Genomic DNA, 19,268 nt, shown 5'->3' with positions numbered 1-19,268 from the left:
GTACATTCCTTGTTGTTTTTAAAAACCTGCTGCCATTAATTTCAATTGGGTGACCTGCTACGCTTCTGGTTTATGTGAGAGATTAAATATAATTCGCTTATTCACTTCTTCGCACCGAGTACAAGATTTTTGTCAGTATCTCTATCTATTCACCCATTAGACCATCTTTCTAAGCAGAAAAGTTCTCATATTTAATCGTCCTCCTGTTCTCTACCCTGATCACTTTTAGTTGCGCTCTGTCCTTTTCCAATTCCGCATATATATATTTTTATGGATGGAGTTACAGATCTGCACACACGCCTTCGAAGTGGTGCACGCTAAATGCGATTTATTATAGAGGCAATGTGAATATTTTCTGTCTTATTATCTATCCTTCTATAATGATTCCCAACATTTGTCTTGCTCTTGTGATGTGCTGCGCCATATTGAGTGGATGTTTTCAAGAAGAATATCCCACAAGTCCAAGATCTTTCATGAGTGTGAAACAGCTATTCAGATGCCATTCATTTTGTATTGCTAATGTGAGACTTGTTCTCCAGACGTGCAATTACTTTGCACTTTCTCACAGTTGAATTCTTTCCATTGTTGCCTATCACCGTTTATGTGAGATCCCTTTGCTAGCTCTTCACAGTCTGTCTGGGACTTAAACTATCTCGAGTAGTTTCTGTATACTGCAATTGTTGCCACCTACTGTTTACCTATTCAGTGCATATGTGAACCAGTCCTGGTCCCAGTGCTGACCTCCAGACCACTATTTATCTCTCTCCATCTGAAATGAATCATTTATTCCTACCCTTTTGTTTCCATCTTTACCAGTCACGTGCTCCTGAGAGCCGCGCCTATCACCGCGATGACTCACTTTCCCAAAAGTCCATTTAATTAAACACATTTTTTTTAATTTTTTTTTTTTTTCAGAATCTAGATCTGTGGTGTTTTGGTGAACTGTGAATTTTCCTTAGTTAATTTGCATATTTAACAAAACATTTACTTGCATCTCTTCTGCATTATCTCTTAGGCCTGACACCCCCCCTAATTTAATCCTGGGGAACTCCACGTGCTTCGTGCGTTCCCAAGGCCTGCAGCGCCTCAGGCGCTGCCCACAGCCGCTGGCTGGAGAGCGTGCGGCCGTTCGCGTCACCTGGTGCTCACATCCCGGGGGTGCGGACGGGTGCCAGGCTGAGCAGATGAGCTGAAGTGTCGGCTTGTCCCTGCAGAGAGAGGGAATGGCTGCGGTCCTGCAGAAGGCTCGCTAAGGGGGACCGTCCGTCAGCAACAGGCAGAGAATGTCCCCCGAAGATCGCAAGGCGACTGTTACAACATGAGCAGGCATTGCTGCTGGTAGTGCCACGTTACGAGCGGAGCAAGCAATAGCCTTGCGGTGCCCTCGCGACCCATATACATCTCAGCCGTAGAGCAGATTCCACCCGGACTCGGCTGCAGCCAAAGGACTCGTGTCACCTGTCCCAGACCGTTGGTTGGATAAATACACGCGAACCACTGCCAGGAAACACTTTGCAATGCAGCACAGGTGTAATGACCAACCTGGATGCCACTGCGGGAGAGGCGTCTCGTCTGGCTCCAGGCATCCCTGGCTGCCAGACCTCTGGGCGAGTCAAGTTCCTGGAACCCTCTGCCCTCAGCACAGGGAACATACACTTGTGGGCTGCTGAAGCTGAACTCACAGCACGCTGAGTGCCGTGAGGTGAAGCATGCTGGTTTTGTCGTCATCGGATACAAGGCAATGCAAGACTAGGGGCCAGGGCATGAGACAAGGTGTACAGGCCACAGAGGACTTAACCCCCGAGGGTACTGGGAGCATCCAGTCTCAGCACAGGGACACTGCTCTCTCCTATTCCATAGCACCTCTCACAATCCCTGAAGGGCTTATCCTACAGCCAGGGCCCATCTCCTCCCCGCCAGATGTCATCCGGATTGGGCAGCTGTTTACAGCCAGAAGGCAAGGTGCATGCTGGGCAATGGAGCAGAAAACTGCACTGCAGTGACGACCACCGCGACCACCATGCACCCAGCAATCAAAGTGCTCACTCGCCTTCAGCTCCCTAGTTGGTAGAAGCCGGCGCTGACGGACACTGCTTGGGCGTAGCCAAATAAAAGGGCAGCTCCTTCTTAGGTGCCCAATTAGTGGCGTGAACGACACCTGCATTAGCGGGCTGAGGCAACAGCCTCCGCAGCACAGACAACCTCCGAACCCTGCTTGGGGGGAGGTACACTTGAAAAAAAGAAAGCTGAGAGGGGAGAGCACCCCTACTGGGCACCAAGCGCTGCTCCCTGGAGCCATATACTTCAACCGACACAGTTTGGAAGATTCAATAGACCTGTGAGTGCAACTCAGGACATGTCTCATAAATGATTATACTCTGTAGCCACACCTGTATTATAGGAACTGCGAACCAAGACTCAAGTGTCCCTGTCGCAGCTTCTTAAAGTATCTCCGGCTGTAGGGAATCGCACGTGTGTACGGATTGCAGTATGCACCACAGATGAGAAGAGGCCAGTCAGCATCTAACTGCCTGGCACTTCTGTCTTCCTAGCAATATGATGCCTGGCCCCCTCCTCTGCAAAGTGCCCGACTGCCGACCAGAAAACATGTCGAGAAGCCCAGACGCCCGTGACCTCCTCGCCCCCCTGGCCCAGAGGGACCCACACCTGCGCATAGTACGAGGCGGGGACTGGCAAGGCGGAAGGTTGGCGTCATGCGCAGCTGACTGAAAGAAGATAAACGTGAGACGTCTGAGATCTCACCGCCCAAACCCCAGGTAAATGGAACAAAGCCGGCAGCTAACGGAAGGATCATGGTCGCTATACACTACAAGCGTTTTAGACCCTTGATTCTCAGTACACGACCAAACCCTATATTTACTGCTGGACTGAGATTACCCGTAGCATAAATGACTGCGAAAGTAGGGGTGCAAGTGACCCTCTGGACACCCCCCGACCCACCTCCCTAGGGAGGCCTCGCTGTGGAGAAGGCGCACGTGAGAGCAAGGAGGATTGCTGAATGACTCACGAAGAATTCCGAAGATAGAGTGAAGCCACGTATGTGCGCTTCTGCAGTGCGACAGTCTGCATACAAGGGAGGAGAGGTCCCTCAAGTCATGACTAGGCTTTGTAGATAGAAGACCCATAGTTCCAGCCATAAACCCCAACTGAAGCCATCGCCTGTGAGTCCGTGACAGACCATATGCCACGTAGAAGATGCCAGGGCCGCCGCACCGCCGCCCCGCCAGGCCAGAAGCCGGCACGAACATCCCGACGAGCAAGAGGGGTTCAGGGGCGCAACGGGCAAAACTCCCCAAGGCCCCCGAGCACATACACTGTCCTGAGTTCAAATTGCCCCGCCGTACAGCCACCAGGGACGATAGAGCGAAGGACGGGCAGTTCGGCGGCGAAGATTTAATGCGGTTGCATAAACCAAGCAAGCAGGCAGCGGATGATACATATAAGCTATCCATAAAGCGCAACGACCCCCAGTATGCACCCATAATGGCGCCACAACCCTCCCAACGGCGGGGCAGGGGATCGAAGGCTGGCGAGGCAGCTGACGTATAAGTCAAACACGGAGGATAAGGAACGAACAGTCTGACAACCTGACCTTAGCGATCCGAAAGAAATTGCCTCGTGCTCCTGTCCCTCCCCACCAACCCCCGCAGCAGGCCGCAATTGGCGCCGCATTGAAGCCCAAGTTCCAGCACAACACTTCGTCTCCTCTGGGACAAATTTAATTTTCTTCTTGTTGACCCTTTACTGCCCCATTCCAGCTCTGAGCCAGGCACGTGCATGTTCCTCCACTAGGTCACTGACAATTTCATTAAAAACTCCACCTGCCCTAGGACTAGGGGTTAAAGGGCATACAGCCCCACTATATTTACCCATTCCATGACCCCCCCAGCCATGCGCCAGAAGAGGCATCACACGTCTGGTGGACAACACGGCACGGCCAGCCAAACGCCCCGCAGTGCACCAGTATGGGCTTGTGAGGAGCCAGCCACACCGCCCGCACCCACAGAGGCCTCCTTAGCCACTGATGGGGTTGGGGACCTGGCGACGACGAGCTCCCAGCCAGCTGATGCAGTTACACAAGGAAAAAGCAGGGTCTGGCGACGCAGAGGCTTCTCCCAGCACTGTTCCAGTTTCTTCACCCTCTCTATTCAGGAGGCCATGCTGCCTGGCCAGCCACCCTGGCGCACTGTCTGGAGGAGAAACGGCCCAGAGGGAGTCTCTGCAGGGCGAGCCTGGTGCAACCCTCACTGCCCGGCTGCACTCGCCACAACACACAAAGGCCTCGGCACCTCTGGCCAGCATGGCCCTGCATGAAGGGGACGCTGGCACGCTCCTTTCTCCCCCTCAAAGCATGTCTCCGATCCCAGCTGCGGCCCTGCAGACCTCTGGCGGACTTGCTCAGCCTGCACATCTGTCCAACCCGTGAGAACTACGCCTGAAGCATGCCAACGTCGCTCACTCTCCCAAGGCCGCGAAGACTCAGACTCGGGCCAGAGACCAGTACTATGCCAGAGCACTGGGCCTGGGAAAGTCCCACCCAGCCTCTTGTGCCGGGCACCCCCCCATTGCAAGCCTGGATCTGGCGGAGGGGCATTCCAGGCTCCCACCTCTGATGGTGCTGCACGTGATTTGCAATTATCTGGGCCACGAGAAAACAGCAGGGCCACGCGGAGAATTTTGTATGTATAGTTGAGATTGTTTTCCAACGTGCATTACTTTGCATTTATCAACATTGAATTTCATTTGCCATTTTTGTTGCCTAATCACCCAGTTTTGTGAGATCCCTTTGTAGCTCTTCACAGTCTGCCTGGGACTTAACTATCTCGAGTAGTTTTGTATCATCTGCAAATTTTGCCACCTCACTGTTTACCTATTTTTCCAGATGAATATGGTGAACAGTCCTGGTCCCAGTGCTGACCCCTCAAGGACACCACTATTTATCTCTCTCCATTCTGAAAACTGATCATTTATTCCTACCCTTTGTTTCCCATCCTTTAACCAGTCACTGCTCCATGAGAGGCCGGCCCTCTCACCCCGCGATGACTCACTTTCCAAAAGTCCATTTAAATTAAACACATTTTTTTTAATTTTTTTTTTTTTTTAGAAATCTAGATCTGTTGTGTGTTTTGGTGTAACTTGCATTTTCCTTATGTTAAATTTGCATAATTCTAACAAAACATTTACTTTATTCATATCTCTGATATATCTCATAGGCCCTGACACCCCCCCTAATTTCAATTCCTGGGGAAACCACTGCTTCGTGCGTTCCCAGAGCCGCCCCTCAGGGGCCTGGCGCCACAGGCAGCTGGCTGGAGAGCTGCGGCGTTCGCGCTCACCTGGTGCTCCCATCCCGGGTGCCCAGGGGCTAGAGCAGAATGAGCTGAGGTGGTGTCCCTGCAGGAGGAGGGAATGGCTGGTCCTGGCAGAGGCCTCGCTTAGGGAAGGAGCGTCCGCACAGGAGGAAATGTCCCCCGAAGACTCGCAAGGGCGACTGTTACACCAGTGAGCGTGCTTTGGTAGTGCCCGTGCGGCTGGAGCCAGCAATGCCTTGCCGGTGCCTCGCACCCATATCACATCCAGGTGAGCAGATCCACCCGGCTCGCTGCAGCATGACTCTGTGTCACCTTCCCCAGAGCCGCTGGTTGGATAAATAACCAGCAGACACCTGGCCAGGAACACTTTGCAATTGCAGCACAGGTGTAATGACACCTGGATGCCCTGCGGGGAGCGTCTCTCTGCTCCAGGCACTCCCTGCTGGCCAGCACCCTGGGCGAGTCAGTTCTGGCAACCCTCTGCTCAGCAGCTGGAACATCACGTGGGGGCTGGCTGAAGCTGACCAGCAGCGACGCTGGGGCCGTGAGGTGAAGCATGTCTGGTTTGTGTCACTCGGGAATACGGCAATGCAGCTGGGGCCAGGGCTGCAGGGTACCAGGCCACAGGACTTTAACCCCCCAAGGGTACGGGAGCACCCAGCTATCACAGCACAGGGACACTGGCTCTCTCCCTTTCCATAGCACCTCTCAATCCCTGAAGGGCTTTCCTACAGCCAGGGCCCATCTCCCCCCGCAGTGACATCCAGGATTTGGCAGCTGTTTTACAGCCCAGGGCAGGAAGTGCATCTGGGCATGGAGCAGAAACTGCACTGAGTGACAGCCCCCGCCCAGCCATGCACAAGCATAAAGTGCTCACTCGGCCTTGCTCCTGTTGGTCAGAGGGGCTGACGGCTGCTTGGGAGTAGCCAGAAATAAAGGGCAGCCTTTTAGGTGCCCTGTGGCGTGACACACCTGCATTAGGGGCTGGGAACCAGCACCTCCAGCAGCACAGAACCCCCGAGCCCCTGCTGGGGGGGTACTTGAAATGGCTGAGAGGGGAGAGCACCCCCTACTGGGCCCCAGTGCTGCTCCCTGGAGCCATTCTTCACAGCAGCACAGTGGAGTTCAATGCCTGTGATGAACTAGGAATGTTCTTAATGTTTTCTCTGAACACTGTGTTGGTGCCTCAGTGTCCCCTGTGCAGTTCTTAAGTATCTAGGTGGTGGGATCACGGTGTGTGATTGCTGCAGAGGAAGGGGCCAGTGCACCTAAATGCCTGGCACTCTGTCTCCTAGCAACTGATGGCCTGGGCCCCTCCTCTGCAAAGGTGCCAGCTGAAGGTGTTGGAGAACACAAAGAGATCAGGTACTCCATGGCCCTGAAAGGGGCTGAGCAGAGAGGAGGGCTGGAGGGGGGTTTGGCGTCTGGGAGCTGGCTGGGTGGGGTCTGGCGCACCGCGCCCCAGAATGGACCGGCCCGAGGGTCCTTGGTTCGCTGTAACCTACAAGCTCTGTTTTAGACCCTGTTCCTGTCATCGAATAAACCTCTGTTTTACTGCCTGGCTGAGAGTCACGTCTGACTGCGAAGTGGGGGTGCAGGACCCTCTGGCTTCCCCAGGACCCCTCCTGGGCAGACTCGCTGTGGGAAGCGCACGGAGGGGCAGAGGATGCTGAATGCTCCAAGGAGAGACTCAGGAGGTGAAGCCGTGTGAGCTTCTTGCAGTGGAGACAGTCTGCTCCAAGGGAGAGGAGGCTCCCCAAAGTCCTGACTGGCTTTGTGGGGAGCTGTTCCAGAGCATCGCCTGGTGACTCCGTGACAGTGCCACAGTGAGATGCCAGGAGCCAGCCCCGCCCCGCCAGCCAGAGGGACGAAAATCCCCCGAGGAGAGATTCCTGCAGGACCAGGCCCCCGGCAATAACACTGTACTGAGTCCTGCCCAGCAGCAGCCAGGGACCGTAGAGCCGAGGCGCTGGGAACAGGAGAGGTTTATGCGGTTGCTAACCAGCAGCGAGCAGAGGGATTGTGACCATCCTCAGGCACAGACCCGGTGCCCCTCTGGGCAGCACCCTGCCCACGGCAGGGCAAGGGGTGGGCGTGGAGGCAGCTGGGCTTGATGTCAAACAGAGATAAGGCGACAGAGCCCTGCCTGACCTTGGTCCAGGAAATTGCCTCTGCTCTGTCCTCCCCCCACGCAGCAGCCGCTTGGCCAGATGAAAGCCAAGTTCCAGCACAAACTGTTTTCTTGGGGGAAATTTAATTTTCTCCTTGTTTGATTTACTGCCCAAATCCAGCTGTGAGCGGCCAGGCATGTTCCTGCCCTGGTCACTGCATTTCATTAAAACAGCCCCCTGCCCCTAGGCTGGGCTGGGGCTACAGCCCCCCTTTTCCCCATTCCATGACCCCCCCAGCCATGCTGCCGGGAGGATCACACGTCTGAGGACACAGCCACAGCTGCAGTGCTCCAGTGCTGGGCGTTGTGAGGAGCCAGCCACACCGCACGCCCCCAGAGCCTCCTGTACCCACTGATGGGGGCTTGGGGACCTGGCACGAAGATGGAGTCCCAGCCAGCTGATGCGTTACACAAGGAAACAGGTCTGGGAGAGCCAGAGGCTTCGTTCCCAGCACTGATTCCTAGTTCTCACCCTCTGCTATTCAGGAGGCCCATGGCTGCCTGGCCAGCCACCCTGGGACACTGGTCTGGAGGGAAACGCCCAGCAGGGAGTCTCTGCAGGGGAGCCTGGTGCAAACACCTCCTGCACGGCTGCACTCGCAGCACAACACAAAGGCCTCGGCACCCTCTGGCCAGCATGGTCTGCATGAAGGGGGCAGCTGCCCCTCCTTTCTCCCCCTCAAGCTGTCTCAGTCCCAGCTGGGCCCTGCAGCTCTGGGGCCATTGCTCAGCCTGCACATCCTGTCCAACCCGTGGAACTGCCTGGAAAGATGCCAACAGGTGCTCACTCTGCCCAAGGCCAGGAGCTCAGATCAGGGGCCAGAGACCAGTACTATGCCCAGACACTGGGCCTGGAAAGTCCCCCCCAGCCTCTGTGCCAGGGAACCCCCCCCTTGCCCACAGCTGGATCTGGGGGAGGGGCAGTTCCCAGGGCTCCCCCTCCTGAGGTGTCTGCAGGTGATTTGCAATTATCCTGGGCCACGAGAACAGCGCGAGGGGGACCCTGGGAATCTCAGGCAGTCACCAGCACACCGCGGAGCCGGCCCAGGGAGGAGGGGCTGGTGGGGGGCTTGCTGTAGCTGTGTACCAGAGCACTGAGGCTCAGGACCCCACAAAACAGCCAGTGCCCAGGGTGGCTCAGGCCCATGGCCCCCCCAGGACACTGGGTGTGCTCGGCTGAGGTGGATGCCAGGCGGTTTGGTTCTGCCGACAGCCTCGCATTCCCTGCAGGGCTGGCCAGAAAGCCGGTGCAGTGGATTCTTTGGGGCCTGGGCTGAGTGATGGGCATCAGCAAACAAGCAATTACCCAGGGCAGGGGCAGGTCCTTGCCCCTCAGCAGGGCACAGCGCAGTCCCAGCCACTCTGTAACTGACAGCAGCAAATCCCCCTAGCAATAGCCACATGGCACTCGAGCAACACGGCGAAAGACCATTGGCCAGGGAACAAGGGGTTGCTGAGCCGTAGAGACGGCAGGTGCCCAGCTCAGGTGTCCGATGGAGCCAGAGCTGCACAGATCCAGCCATAGCCTGGTCACAGGGGAGGGAGCCAGCATCTAGCCCCCTCCTGCTCTGTACTGGTCCCATCCCCGCCCCGCCAGCCCAGGGGAGCAGGGGCATCCCCCCAGGCAGGGGCAACAGGGAAACTGCCTCCTTACCAGCCTGTGCTGACTCTCCGCGGATCCCCCCAGGCGCCTGCTGCGGCCCCTCCAACGGAGCAGAGCTGAGCTAAGCCTAGCCAAGGCTGCCTGCTCGCATGCCACCCTCCCCCGCGCCAGGCAGGGCACTGGGGGTCAGAGGCAGGGCCTGGCCTGCCAGATCAGCCCTGGGCATGGTGAGGTGATGGGAGGGGCGCAGCCTCCAGCAGCCAGACCCAGGGCTGCAGCCGCAGGCCTCTCTCAGATTTAAAGGGACAGTTTCCCCCAGAAGAGCAGGTGGGGGAACACCCTGGGGAGCAGGCACCAGAGGAGCTGGAAGCCAGGGCAGGCGCATGGGGGGCAGGGCCCACTCCAAAGGCCAGAGCCCAGCTGGCTGTGATGCAGGCATGTGTCTCTTACTTGGCTAGTGGGAGTCTCTCCCGTCCTCCACGTGCTTTGGGCCACTGATAGCAGGAGAGTTGCTGCCCGTGGCTCGAACTGGAGCAGGACTCGCTGTGCTGACCCCTGGTGCCCGGCCCTGAGCTCAGGTTGCTCCCCCGTTACTCCAGAGCCAGGCCCCTGCTGGGCTGCTCCCAGCTGAGCCCTGTGGCCAAGGAACTTCAGCCCCGCAGGCGTCGTCCTCTCACAGCTCCTCAGAGCTGGCCAGCAACCGTGCGAGCACAGGCCTGACCCTAGGAGCCAGGAGCCCGCCCAGCAGACCCCGTGCTTGGGGCAGAGCCGGCTGGGCCTAGGCTGCGCCAGCCCCCCAAGGAGAGCAGCACTCGGCCCACAGCTGACACTGCTGGGGAGGGGGGGCGCTAGTGCTGGGTGTGGACACGGCTTTCAATGGAGACGAGCCGCCAGTGCCCAGGCACAGGCAGCTGCAGCACATGGGAAGACAGGCCAAGCACCCTGGGGTGGATCCTGTGTGGGGCGATAGAGGGGCCAGGCTCCCTCTCCCTCCCTGAGTCTCTGTCAGGCAGCTGGTGCCCCCCCCGCCCACACAGAGCTGATAGTGCAGGGGGAGATGGGTTCACTCACTCGTCTGCCCCTGCCCCCACTGCAGCTGTGGGGAGAGCTGCGGGGGCCACAGGCAGCAGGAGCGGAGACCAGCAAAACTGAGCAGAACCAGCAGCCTCTTTATTCACGCCGAGTCCCTGAGCAGTAGGGGAGCTTTGGCCAGGCTGGGCCGGGCCGCGAAGAGCTGCAGCCACCCTGCTGCTGCAGCCTGGCCAGGAGAGAGGTGCAGATCCCCCCCACCCTTCCCCACATGAGGCTGGGCTCAGCTCCCACCGGGGGGAGACACCGGTTACTTTGGAGGGTAGCGAGCAAAGGGCGAGTCTTCGGTCATCTTCCCCTGTGAAGGAAAGAGAGTTGGGTGAGTCCCCAGGATCACTCAGAGTCAGGAAAAGCCCCCCAGCTGGAGGACAATGAGGTGAACGGCTATTCCAGAGCACGGCACTGGTGGGGCTGGGCCAGGAGCCCCCCGGCCCTCCCCCTGGGGCACTACAGCCTCGGGCTATTACTGCTGGCCCCATGCACACACAGCAGCACCCACGCTTGGCAGCCGTGTAGCCATGCAGAGCAGGAGGCTTCCGCCCATCGCCGCGGAACAACCACTGTTCTAGTGGGTGCCAGCAGGAGGCAGAGCCAGCCCTGGACACAGTGCAAAGTCCTGGGCTGCTGCAGGCCCAGCCGGCCACGGAGGCACAGCGATGCTACAGCAGCTCCCGCTTGGCCCGGGCCCAGAGACAGGCACCTCAGTGCAGGAGGGGCAGCTCTTTCTGTCTCTGTCCCTCTGGGGGATGCTGCATTAGCAGGGCAGAGCTGCTAGGATCTGCTACAGGGCGGGACAGATGCACGGCCAGCGGGGCAGGGCCCGGGGCAGAGGCCAGGTCCTCTGCAGAGCTACGCACCATTGGCACCTCGTCCAGCTTCTCAAATGCCGGCTCCCTTCTGCGGCAGAGCTTCACCACCACCACCCCAGCAGCAATGAGCAGGATGGCCACGAAGATGCAGATCACAACCACCAGGCCGGGGCTCAGGGAGAGCGTGGGCTGCTTCAGGGAGGACACCGCTGGAGGGGACGGAGAACTCGGCTTAGACACCCCCAGCCCTGCAGCCACGCAGACGAGAACCCTGCTCAGTGGCTCCTGCTCCCCCCAACTGACACTGCCCGTGTCCATGGCTGCAGGACTGGGCTTCAGCTGGGGGTCAGGAGTTGCATTGTGGGGTGGGGAGAGGCTGGAGACCAGCGCTGCGCTGCTGGCTCCTGCGAGTCTCAGGCAAGTCCCCCAGAGGCCCGGGATTGCAGATCTGCAGCTTTCCATTTTTTACTTTTTAAATGAGAGTTTCTCTTGCTTCTGGGTCTGAGGAGTTGGGAAAAGGGATCCCCTGACCCAGAAACGCCAGGCAGAGATCCCCAAGCTCTTACAGCTGGAGACTGTTCTAATCCCTCTGTGCGATTTTTGGTGGGGCCAGTCGTCCTGCTCTATCGATATAACTGCAACCACCTAGGAGGTGCTCTGGGGGGCAGGGCACAGAAGAGCCAGGAGGGCACTGCCCATGTGATCGGGCATCTCGCCCGCCCAGGTACCCACCCGCTTAGCGGGAACACCTGTCTCCTCCACCTTGGAGCATGGGACAGCTGCGCCATCTGGTGGTGAGAATTAGACAGCGACTCCTGCTGAAGTGTTCAGTCAGTAACGCACCCTGCGCACAAACCCCCCCGCACTCACCCCCTCCCCCCCGCATTTGGCAGCTGTGTCCCGTGACCAGGGCTTGGTGCAGGACGGCCCTGGGAGCCCCGCATCATGCAGTGTGGTTGCATGGCCTGAGGACAGTGACAATGGCTCACCTAGAGGCGCTGACTGGCTCGAGGGCTCAGGGATGGCATACAGAGGGCAGAAGTGACTGACCACTGCCATCGTTTGGTGGCCTCTGTCCAAAGCCGAGGGTGAGCACCAGCCTCCCCTTGTGGCAGTCTCTGGGGAGATGCCAAGGACTCAGAGGGTTCCCCAGGGGCAGGGGAGGCAACCTTGCCATGCTGTCGCTGGGTTGCACCTGTCCTGGGGCCAGAGGCCTGCAGAGCCATTTGCCTGGTGCCTCTCGCCCCCACGCAAACCCCATGTCCCTGCACCCTGGTTCTTACCTGAGCCACTGGCTGTTGCACCGCTGTTGGGCCCTGGCTGCTCAGTCGAGTGCGTCTCACTGGAGCTGGCAGCAGGAGTAGCTGAGCTGTTGGTGTGACTGGGGCTGGCCGAGGACAGGGGAGGGCTGGAAGCAGATTCTGGGTTTCTGGACGAGGCTGGAGCTGCTGCTGTGGTTCTGTTCTGCGTGGATGCAGTGGTATTGTCAGTCAGGGCAGTGGAAAGGGAGGTGTCTCTGGAGGTAGCCACGGGGCTCTGCGGTGGTGTAGCTGTGGTGGATGGGTGCTGGGTGGCACTCAGGGGGCTCTGCGGTGGTGTAGCTGTGGTGGATGGGTGCTGGCTGGATGCAATTTGCTGGGTGGCACTCAGGGGGCTCTGCGGTGCTGTAGCTGTGGTGGATGGGTGCTGGCTGGACGTGGTTTGCTGGGGGTCAGTTGTGGCAGTAGCGTTCCTAACTGAGGAAGGGGAATCAGTTACCAGGTTTGCTCTCAGAACAGGAATACTTGTGGCAGGATGCCGTGCTCTGTGACACTGCAGTGCTGTGGGGGCATTCCCAGCTCACCCCGCTCAACCCAGGATGAACCCTGCACTAGGAGGGGAGGCCCAGTGGTAACAGTAAGCTGAGGGCCCCCACATCAGATCATGTTCATGCTCACATCAGCCTGGGACCTCCACCTACCCTCTCACCCCTCCCCAAGGGCCTTTCCCTGCATATCAGGATGCCTGGAAGGTTTGGGGTTCAATAGTTTTCACTCAGGAAATTCAGGTCCTCAGACCAGCACATCCTCGGCACGGCATTCAGCACCCCAGAGATGTGAGCTGCCTGAAGGCTGCGCCCTGAGCCCCAGGCTGGGGGCGGGGGCAGGGGCGTTTCCTCCTTTGGACGAGGATGAAGATGCTGCACAAGATTTAAAGGACCAAGCCCAGGCTGCAGAGGAGCCAGGCTGGAGAGTGGGCTGCTGTGACCCCCCCAACTTCCTCCCCCTCTCAGCACCACGGGCTCTAGGTCAAGAAGTAGAACATTCAAAAACCAGTTGGAGACACTTCAACCTCCCTGGCCACTCGATTACAGACCAAAAAGTCGCAATATTACACAGGGCCACTAAGGGAGGCAGGGGGGCAAGTGTGGCAATTTGCCACAGGCCCCGGGCCCTACAGGGGTCCCCAAGAGAATATAGTATTCTATAGTACTGCAACTTTTTATTATGGAAGGGCCCCCCGAAATTGCTTTGCCCCAGGCCCCTGAATCTTCTGGGCGGCCCTGATATCACAAGAACAAAACTTCAAAACCAGACTCCAACGAGAGACCGATTAATTGGAATTCATTTTAAAATTGGACACTATCAAACTAGGCTTGAATAAAGACTGGGAGTGGATGGGCCATTACACAAAGTAAAACTATTTCCCCATGTTTATGCCCCCCCCAACACACACACCACCTTTTCAGTTCCTCACATCTCCTTGTCAACTGCTGGAAATGGGCCATTTTCATTAGCACGACAAACAATTCTTTTTCTCTCCTGCTGGTAATAGCTCACCTTGACAGGTCACTCTCCTTAGAGTGTGTATGGTAACACCCATTGTTTCATGTTCTCCGTGTGTGTAGATATATATATCTTCCTACTGTATTTTCCACTACATGCATTTGATGAAGAGCACGAAAGCTTATGCTCAAATAAATTTGTTAGTCTCTAAGGTGCCACAAGGACTCCTGTTCTTTTTGAGGATACAAACTAACACGGCTGCTACTCTGCAACCTGTCAACCCTGAAACTGGTTCCTAGGACATTTCCCCACAAGAACACAGGGGCCTCAGGGTTGAGAGGCCTGAGCACGGGACTGGGAGCCAGGAACTCCCAGACTCTAACCACTGACTCCCTGGAGGGCCTGGAGCATGTCACCTCCTTTGGTGCCCCTCTTTCCCCAGCCTTCTCCAGAGCAGCAGCAAGTATGGTGCAAACAGCTACAGGCCCTTCCAGCCCTGCAGAAGCTGGCAGGTGTAACATATTCCCATTTCCCCAGCAGGTACAGACTGGGTGGGTGTGATGAACTGGGACTGTTCTTAATGTTTGCTCTGAACACTGTGTTGGTGCCTCAGTGTCCCCTAGGCAGTTCTTAAGTATCTGGGTGGTGGGATAAGGGTGTGTGGTTGCTGCAGAGCACAGGGCCAGTGCACCTAAAGGCCCAACACTCTGTCTCCTAGCAACTGATGGCCTGGGCCCCTCCTCTGCAAAGGTGCCAACTGAAAGTGTTGGAGACAAAGGGATCAGGTGACCTCCTGGCCCGGGAAAGGAGCTGAGCAGAGAGGAGGGCCGGGAGGGGGTGGTTAGTCTGGAGCTGCCTGGGGACAAGGAGTGAAGTGCAGACCTAGGGGTCTGGCTCACTGCCCCCCAGAATGGACCCGGCCGAGGGGTCTGGTTCGCTGTATCTACAAGCTCTGTTTTAGACCCTGTTCCTGTCATCGAATAAACCTCTGTTTTGCTGGCTAAGAGTCACGTCTGACTGCAAAGTGGGGGTGCAGAACCCTGTGGCTTCCCCAGGACCCCGCCTGGGTGGGCTCGCTGTGGGAAGCACACGGAGGGGCAGAGGATGCTGAATGCTCCAAGGAGAGACCCAGGAGGTGAAGACATGTGAGCTTCTTGCCCTGAACAAGTCTGCTCCAAGGGAGAGGAGGCTCCCCAAAGTCCTGCCTGGCTTTGTGGGGAGCTGTTCCAGAGCGTCGCCCGGGGACTCCGTGACAGTGGGAGACAGGTGTCTTTTGTTGCATGCACAGCTGGGAACAAGTATCTGATCCTCCACCTGGGCTGCGCCCCACCCTCCTGGCTGATGCAAAGTCAATATGGACCCACCCCCTTTATCCGCACCATGGCATTTGCTATTCCCAAGCTGCTGCCCTGTTGGCAGTGTGAGCAGCTGGTCCCCACCCTGCAGCAGAGCGGCCAGAGTCCTCAGACGTTCCAGCTCAAGGGCACCCCCATTTAAATGACCAGGATCCTGGGCACGTAGAACCCCCAGGAAGGATGACCACGGCCCACCGAGGGCAGAGGTGGATGCACCTGGCTGGCAGAATGGGTGGATTTTGAGAGGGAATATTTAGCCCCCCCCCTAGAACGTTTCACTCACACCCCAAAGCCCCAGCTCACTGGAAGACAAGGTGGACGGGGAGGTCTGGAGTCTCCTTTCATTGCTATGAAAACAAAAACTGCTGGAGTCTGTGACCCGCAGGGCTGCCAATCCAGGGTGCACGTCCCTGGCCCTGCCTTCACACCCCCAGCTACTGAAGAGTGTCAGCATTTCACAGGAGATCTGTGGGTGCTCTCAGCTACCCACCATGGCCTCCTGTGATCTCTTCTCCACAGCTCTGCACCAAGCTCTGGCCCCGTCAGATGCATCTCTGCACTCAGTTAAGATCATAAGAATGGCCACACTGGGTCAGCCCAACAGTCCAGCGAGCCCAGTGTCCTGTCTCTTGACAGTAGCTGGCACCAGTGCTTCAGAGGGAATGAACATAACAGGGTGATTATCAGGTGATCCAGCCCCTGTCGTCCAGTCCCAGCCTCTGGCAGTCAGAGGTTCAGGGACACTCAGAGCATGGGGTTGGGTTCCTGCCCATCCTGGCTAACAGCCACTGATGGATCCGTCCTCCAGGAACTGCCTTAGTTTGTCTTTGAACCCAGTTATAGTTTTGGCCTTCATAATATCCCCTGGCAGTGGGTTCCACAGGTTGATTGTGCGCTGTGAGAAGTTAACTTAATCTTGTCCTTCCCCTCAGATTCTGTTCACTAGGAAGCCACCCTGAGGCAAACAAGTGGCCATCCCCTGCGATTTGACAGCTTTCAGGGGGGTGGCCCTTAGGACACTGGCCCTTAGGAGTTTATGGTACAGCAGTTTCCTTCACACCGGCTCCTAGCACAGGCATCAAGGCAACAACCTGCCCTTCCACCACCTTAGAGGGTACTGGCTCCAGGTAGGATCTAAGGCAAGTGCTAATTTTCTGTTCGAAATGACTCATTCCTGGAGTGGTGCCGCTGAGTTTCAGCCTTCACTTGTTTTAGCCTGGAGGGTTTTCAGTTCCTAACTACTCCATTTGCCTGCAAGTCTGTCAAGGCTCCGCCAGCCCTTCCAGACACAAAGAAATTATTAGTCCATTTTTAAATGCCATCACTGTAACCCATGACTGTGCCAGAAGCCCTAACCCCCATTAGACGGCTACCACATCAGTCTTGGGAGGCAAGGCGGAGCCAGAGAAAGTCTGGGTACATTCGTGTTACAAGTTTAAATCCAACCAGGAAAGGCAGCTGAGAGCAGCAGCTGTCCTGGGCAGCTAAGTGTAGGGCGGTTCTGCTGCCGGGAAATCTGGAGGTCTCCGCTGAGCAGCCTGGGAACCGTCTTAGCCCCATCTCAGAGCAGGAGCAAGGCACCAAGATTAGGTGCCTCCCCCACGCTCACCTGGGAAGGTTGTGTCAGACCCACAGAACTGAAGCCCCATTCCAGTGCCCCACAGAGGGCCCTGCAGCCCCGGGCTCAAGCCTTGAGCTAGGCCCCAGGGAATTCACTCCCGACCTCTGAACATTACCAAGGCAGGGCTTGGCTGGAGTGGTTATGGAGCTTTGCCATTCACACGTGGCTCGTTAGGCAAGAGGCCCACCTGCCACATTAGGATACCAGGATGGTATCCCTGGTGAAGTGTACCAAGAGCCCCACCCGGAAAGCGGCACAAGGAAACAGCCGGCAACTTGGCAAGAGGCAGTGGCCCAAGGAAGCCCAGTGCATGCAGCAGATTTGCTCCGTCGTCGGGAGTGTTACACTCCAGCGTGTCACAGATGGCAGGACCCCACAGCCCAGGCTCTGCAGATGCCTTGTGGGAAGAGTGTGCCCCATCCCCACTCTGCAGCAGCGCCTCCTAGAGTGTTGTGCAGAGAATCCTGCCGCAGTTCCAGGGAGCCCTCAGACAGCAGGTGCCGAGTGGGTTACATGGCATCCTTTGCTGCTGGCTCCACATTGCCCTTCTCCAGGAGGAGACATTTGTCCCAGCAGCACGTAGCTGTGCTGCCCAAGCCGCATTCAGCACCAGAGGCCTTTTCACCAGGGAAGCGGCAGAAAGCTGCCCGGTTTAGGGAGGGGAACCCCCTCTCCATGGGGAGCAGAGTAAGTAACTGGAGGGTTGAATGCCTGACTCTGCATTCCAGAATCCGCAACGGGTCTCAGCTCCCAAGCCCAGGACAGAGATGGAGGAGCAGAGCAGAGCAGTTTCTGAAGCACTGGTCAGCCATGAAAGGGTTAATATGGCAGCTCTTTCACTGCACTTCAGAGCTGCCCAGTGCAATGAGGGGGCACTTCTCTGCCCTCCTGACCCCTCACAGCTGTGTCAGCCCAGGCAGGCACCACTGCCGTTGGAGAGAGGTGGTCTCCAGAGCTAGGGAAGCTAGATATTAAATGCCAGTTGGGCTCTGTAGCAACCACTGCAGACTACCTTGGGCCAGGCACATGGCTGCCGTTGGAGGCAGGATTCCCAGCCAATGGGCAAATCTGGCAAACCTCCACTCCCAAGAAGACAGGCCTCTGGGTCAGTGGGAATGGAGCCGCCAAGTCCTGCTGTCAGAGCTGGTGTATTACAGGCCTAGCCCCAGGAGGGAGGCCCAGGGTGCAAGCTGGGGACCCGGAGAGTTCAGAATTCCTTGATAAAGGGGACAGGCCAAGCACATTGAGCCTTTGCAACCAGCCAAGCAGGTTTGTCAGCATCTGAGCAGAGTGAGCTGCAGGGCACCAGCTCCACTTGCCAGTGTCCTGTAAGAAAGAAACAGTGCTGCTGGCTGGAAAGGTCACTGGTTTAGTGCTGCGGATGGGGGGCACTGCGGGAGGCGGGACATGCCCCCATCTCACAACACTGGGGTAACAAACTCTACAGTGACTTTCTGAACATCTCCCTCCCCCATTTCGTTTCAGGAACACACAAACCCTGCAGCACCAGGCACTCTCCCAAACTAGGGGGGGAATTGGCGCTGGAGCTGGGGGGCTGCCGCGACCCCTGGCTTTAAGGGGTTCCCATCATATCCAGGATTTACAGTTTGGTTCAATGGCTCTCCACCCACCCACTGTTCACATTGTTCCAGCGCCCGGGCGAGGAGGGGGGGAGCTGGCTTGAGAGCATTGGATGTTGGTGCAGGAAGGGGAGGGAGGGGGCAGAAATCTGCCTGGCCCCAGGGCAGAGTCTGGGAACCTTCCCCGACGAGCCAGGCTCTCCCTGGGCGACCAGCTCCCAGACCCGAGAAGCTTTAGAATTAGAAAGTTTCTTCACGCCCCCTTCTCTTTCAGAGAGAGACGGGGGGGCTGACCCTGCATTAACTCAGAGACCCCCCCCGACTGTCCCTCCCCCCTCAGACAGAGGCGGGGGGGCTGACTCTGCATTAACTCAGAGACCCCCCCCGACTGCCCCTCCCCCTTCAGAGAGAGGCGGGGGGGCTGACCCTGCATTAACTGAGAGACCCCCCGACTGCCCCTCCCCCTTCAGAGAGAGGCGGGGGGGCTGACCCTGCATTAACTCATCAGAGACACCCCCCCTGAGAAGCAGGTGACGTGCAGCGGGGGGGGGCTGTCCCGGGGCCCCCGCTCGCGGCCCCCGGGGCTGTCCCTTACCTGCGAGCGCCAGGCACAAGCCGCAGCCGATCAGCAGCCAGCGCGTCCCCCGGGCCATGCTGGCGGCTCCGCTCCCGGACACCTGCCCTGGATCCTGCCACGCAGGAGACGCCGCCCCGGGCTCCAGCCCCGCCGCACCTGGACTGAGGCCGCCGCTCCCCCTGCTGGGCAGCCCGGGTCCCTCCCGCCCCAGCCGGCGAGAGCCAGACACCAGCCGGGCGGGGCCCAAAGCCCCGGGGCTGGAGCAGGGGTTGGGGGGTCAGGACTGCTGGGTCCTCGGCCCAGTCCTGGGAGGAGAGTGGGGCCTAGCGGTTAGAGCCACTCCAGGGGGCCACTGGTCCTCTCTGT

The 19,268-nt window shown here is 57.9% G+C and overlaps 1 protein-coding gene across 1 annotated transcript; it reads right to left on the bottom strand.

Annotated features, from left to right (window-relative positions):
- Positions 1–10,255: 10,255 nt before the first annotated feature.
- On the bottom strand, positions 10,256–19,033 carry CIST1 (colon, intestine and stomach enriched 1). Its single transcript, XM_032782776.2, has 4 exons — positions 18,921–19,033; positions 12,288–12,740; positions 11,053–11,213; positions 10,256–10,493 (listed from the first exon to the last, which is right to left on the bottom strand). The coding sequence occupies exons 1-4, from the start codon at positions 18,976–18,978 to the stop codon at positions 10,446–10,448; spliced, it is 720 nt and encodes a 239-aa protein (XP_032638667.1). The 5' UTR covers positions 18,979–19,033; the 3' UTR covers positions 10,256–10,445.
- Between the last annotated feature and the right edge of the window lie 235 nt (positions 19,034–19,268).

The sequence above is a fragment of the Chelonoidis abingdonii genome, chromosome 11, assembly GCF_003597395.2.
Source record: "Chelonoidis abingdonii isolate Lonesome George chromosome 11, CheloAbing_2.0, whole genome shotgun sequence".
Lineage (NCBI taxonomy): Eukaryota > Metazoa > Chordata > Testudines > Testudinidae > Chelonoidis > Chelonoidis abingdonii.
The sequence above is the reverse complement of the archived record's forward strand: the minus strand, read 5'-3'. Positions and strand labels throughout refer to the sequence as shown.

Bases quoted from the DNA above. Each gene is read 5' to 3' on its own strand.
- CIST1 (XM_032782776.2), bottom strand. From the start codon at position 18,978: ATGGCCCGGGGGACGCGCTGGCTGCTGATCGGCTGCGGCTTGTGCCTG. The intron at 12,741-18,920 runs GTAAGGGACAGC...CCCCTTCCTCAG, and splicing joins CTTGTGCCTGGCGCTCGCAG to TTAGGAACGCTACTGCCACA. The intron at 10,494-11,052 runs GTGCGTAGCTCT...TTTCCTTCACAG, and splicing joins AGCTGGACGAGGTGCCAATG to GGGAAGATGACCGAAGACTC.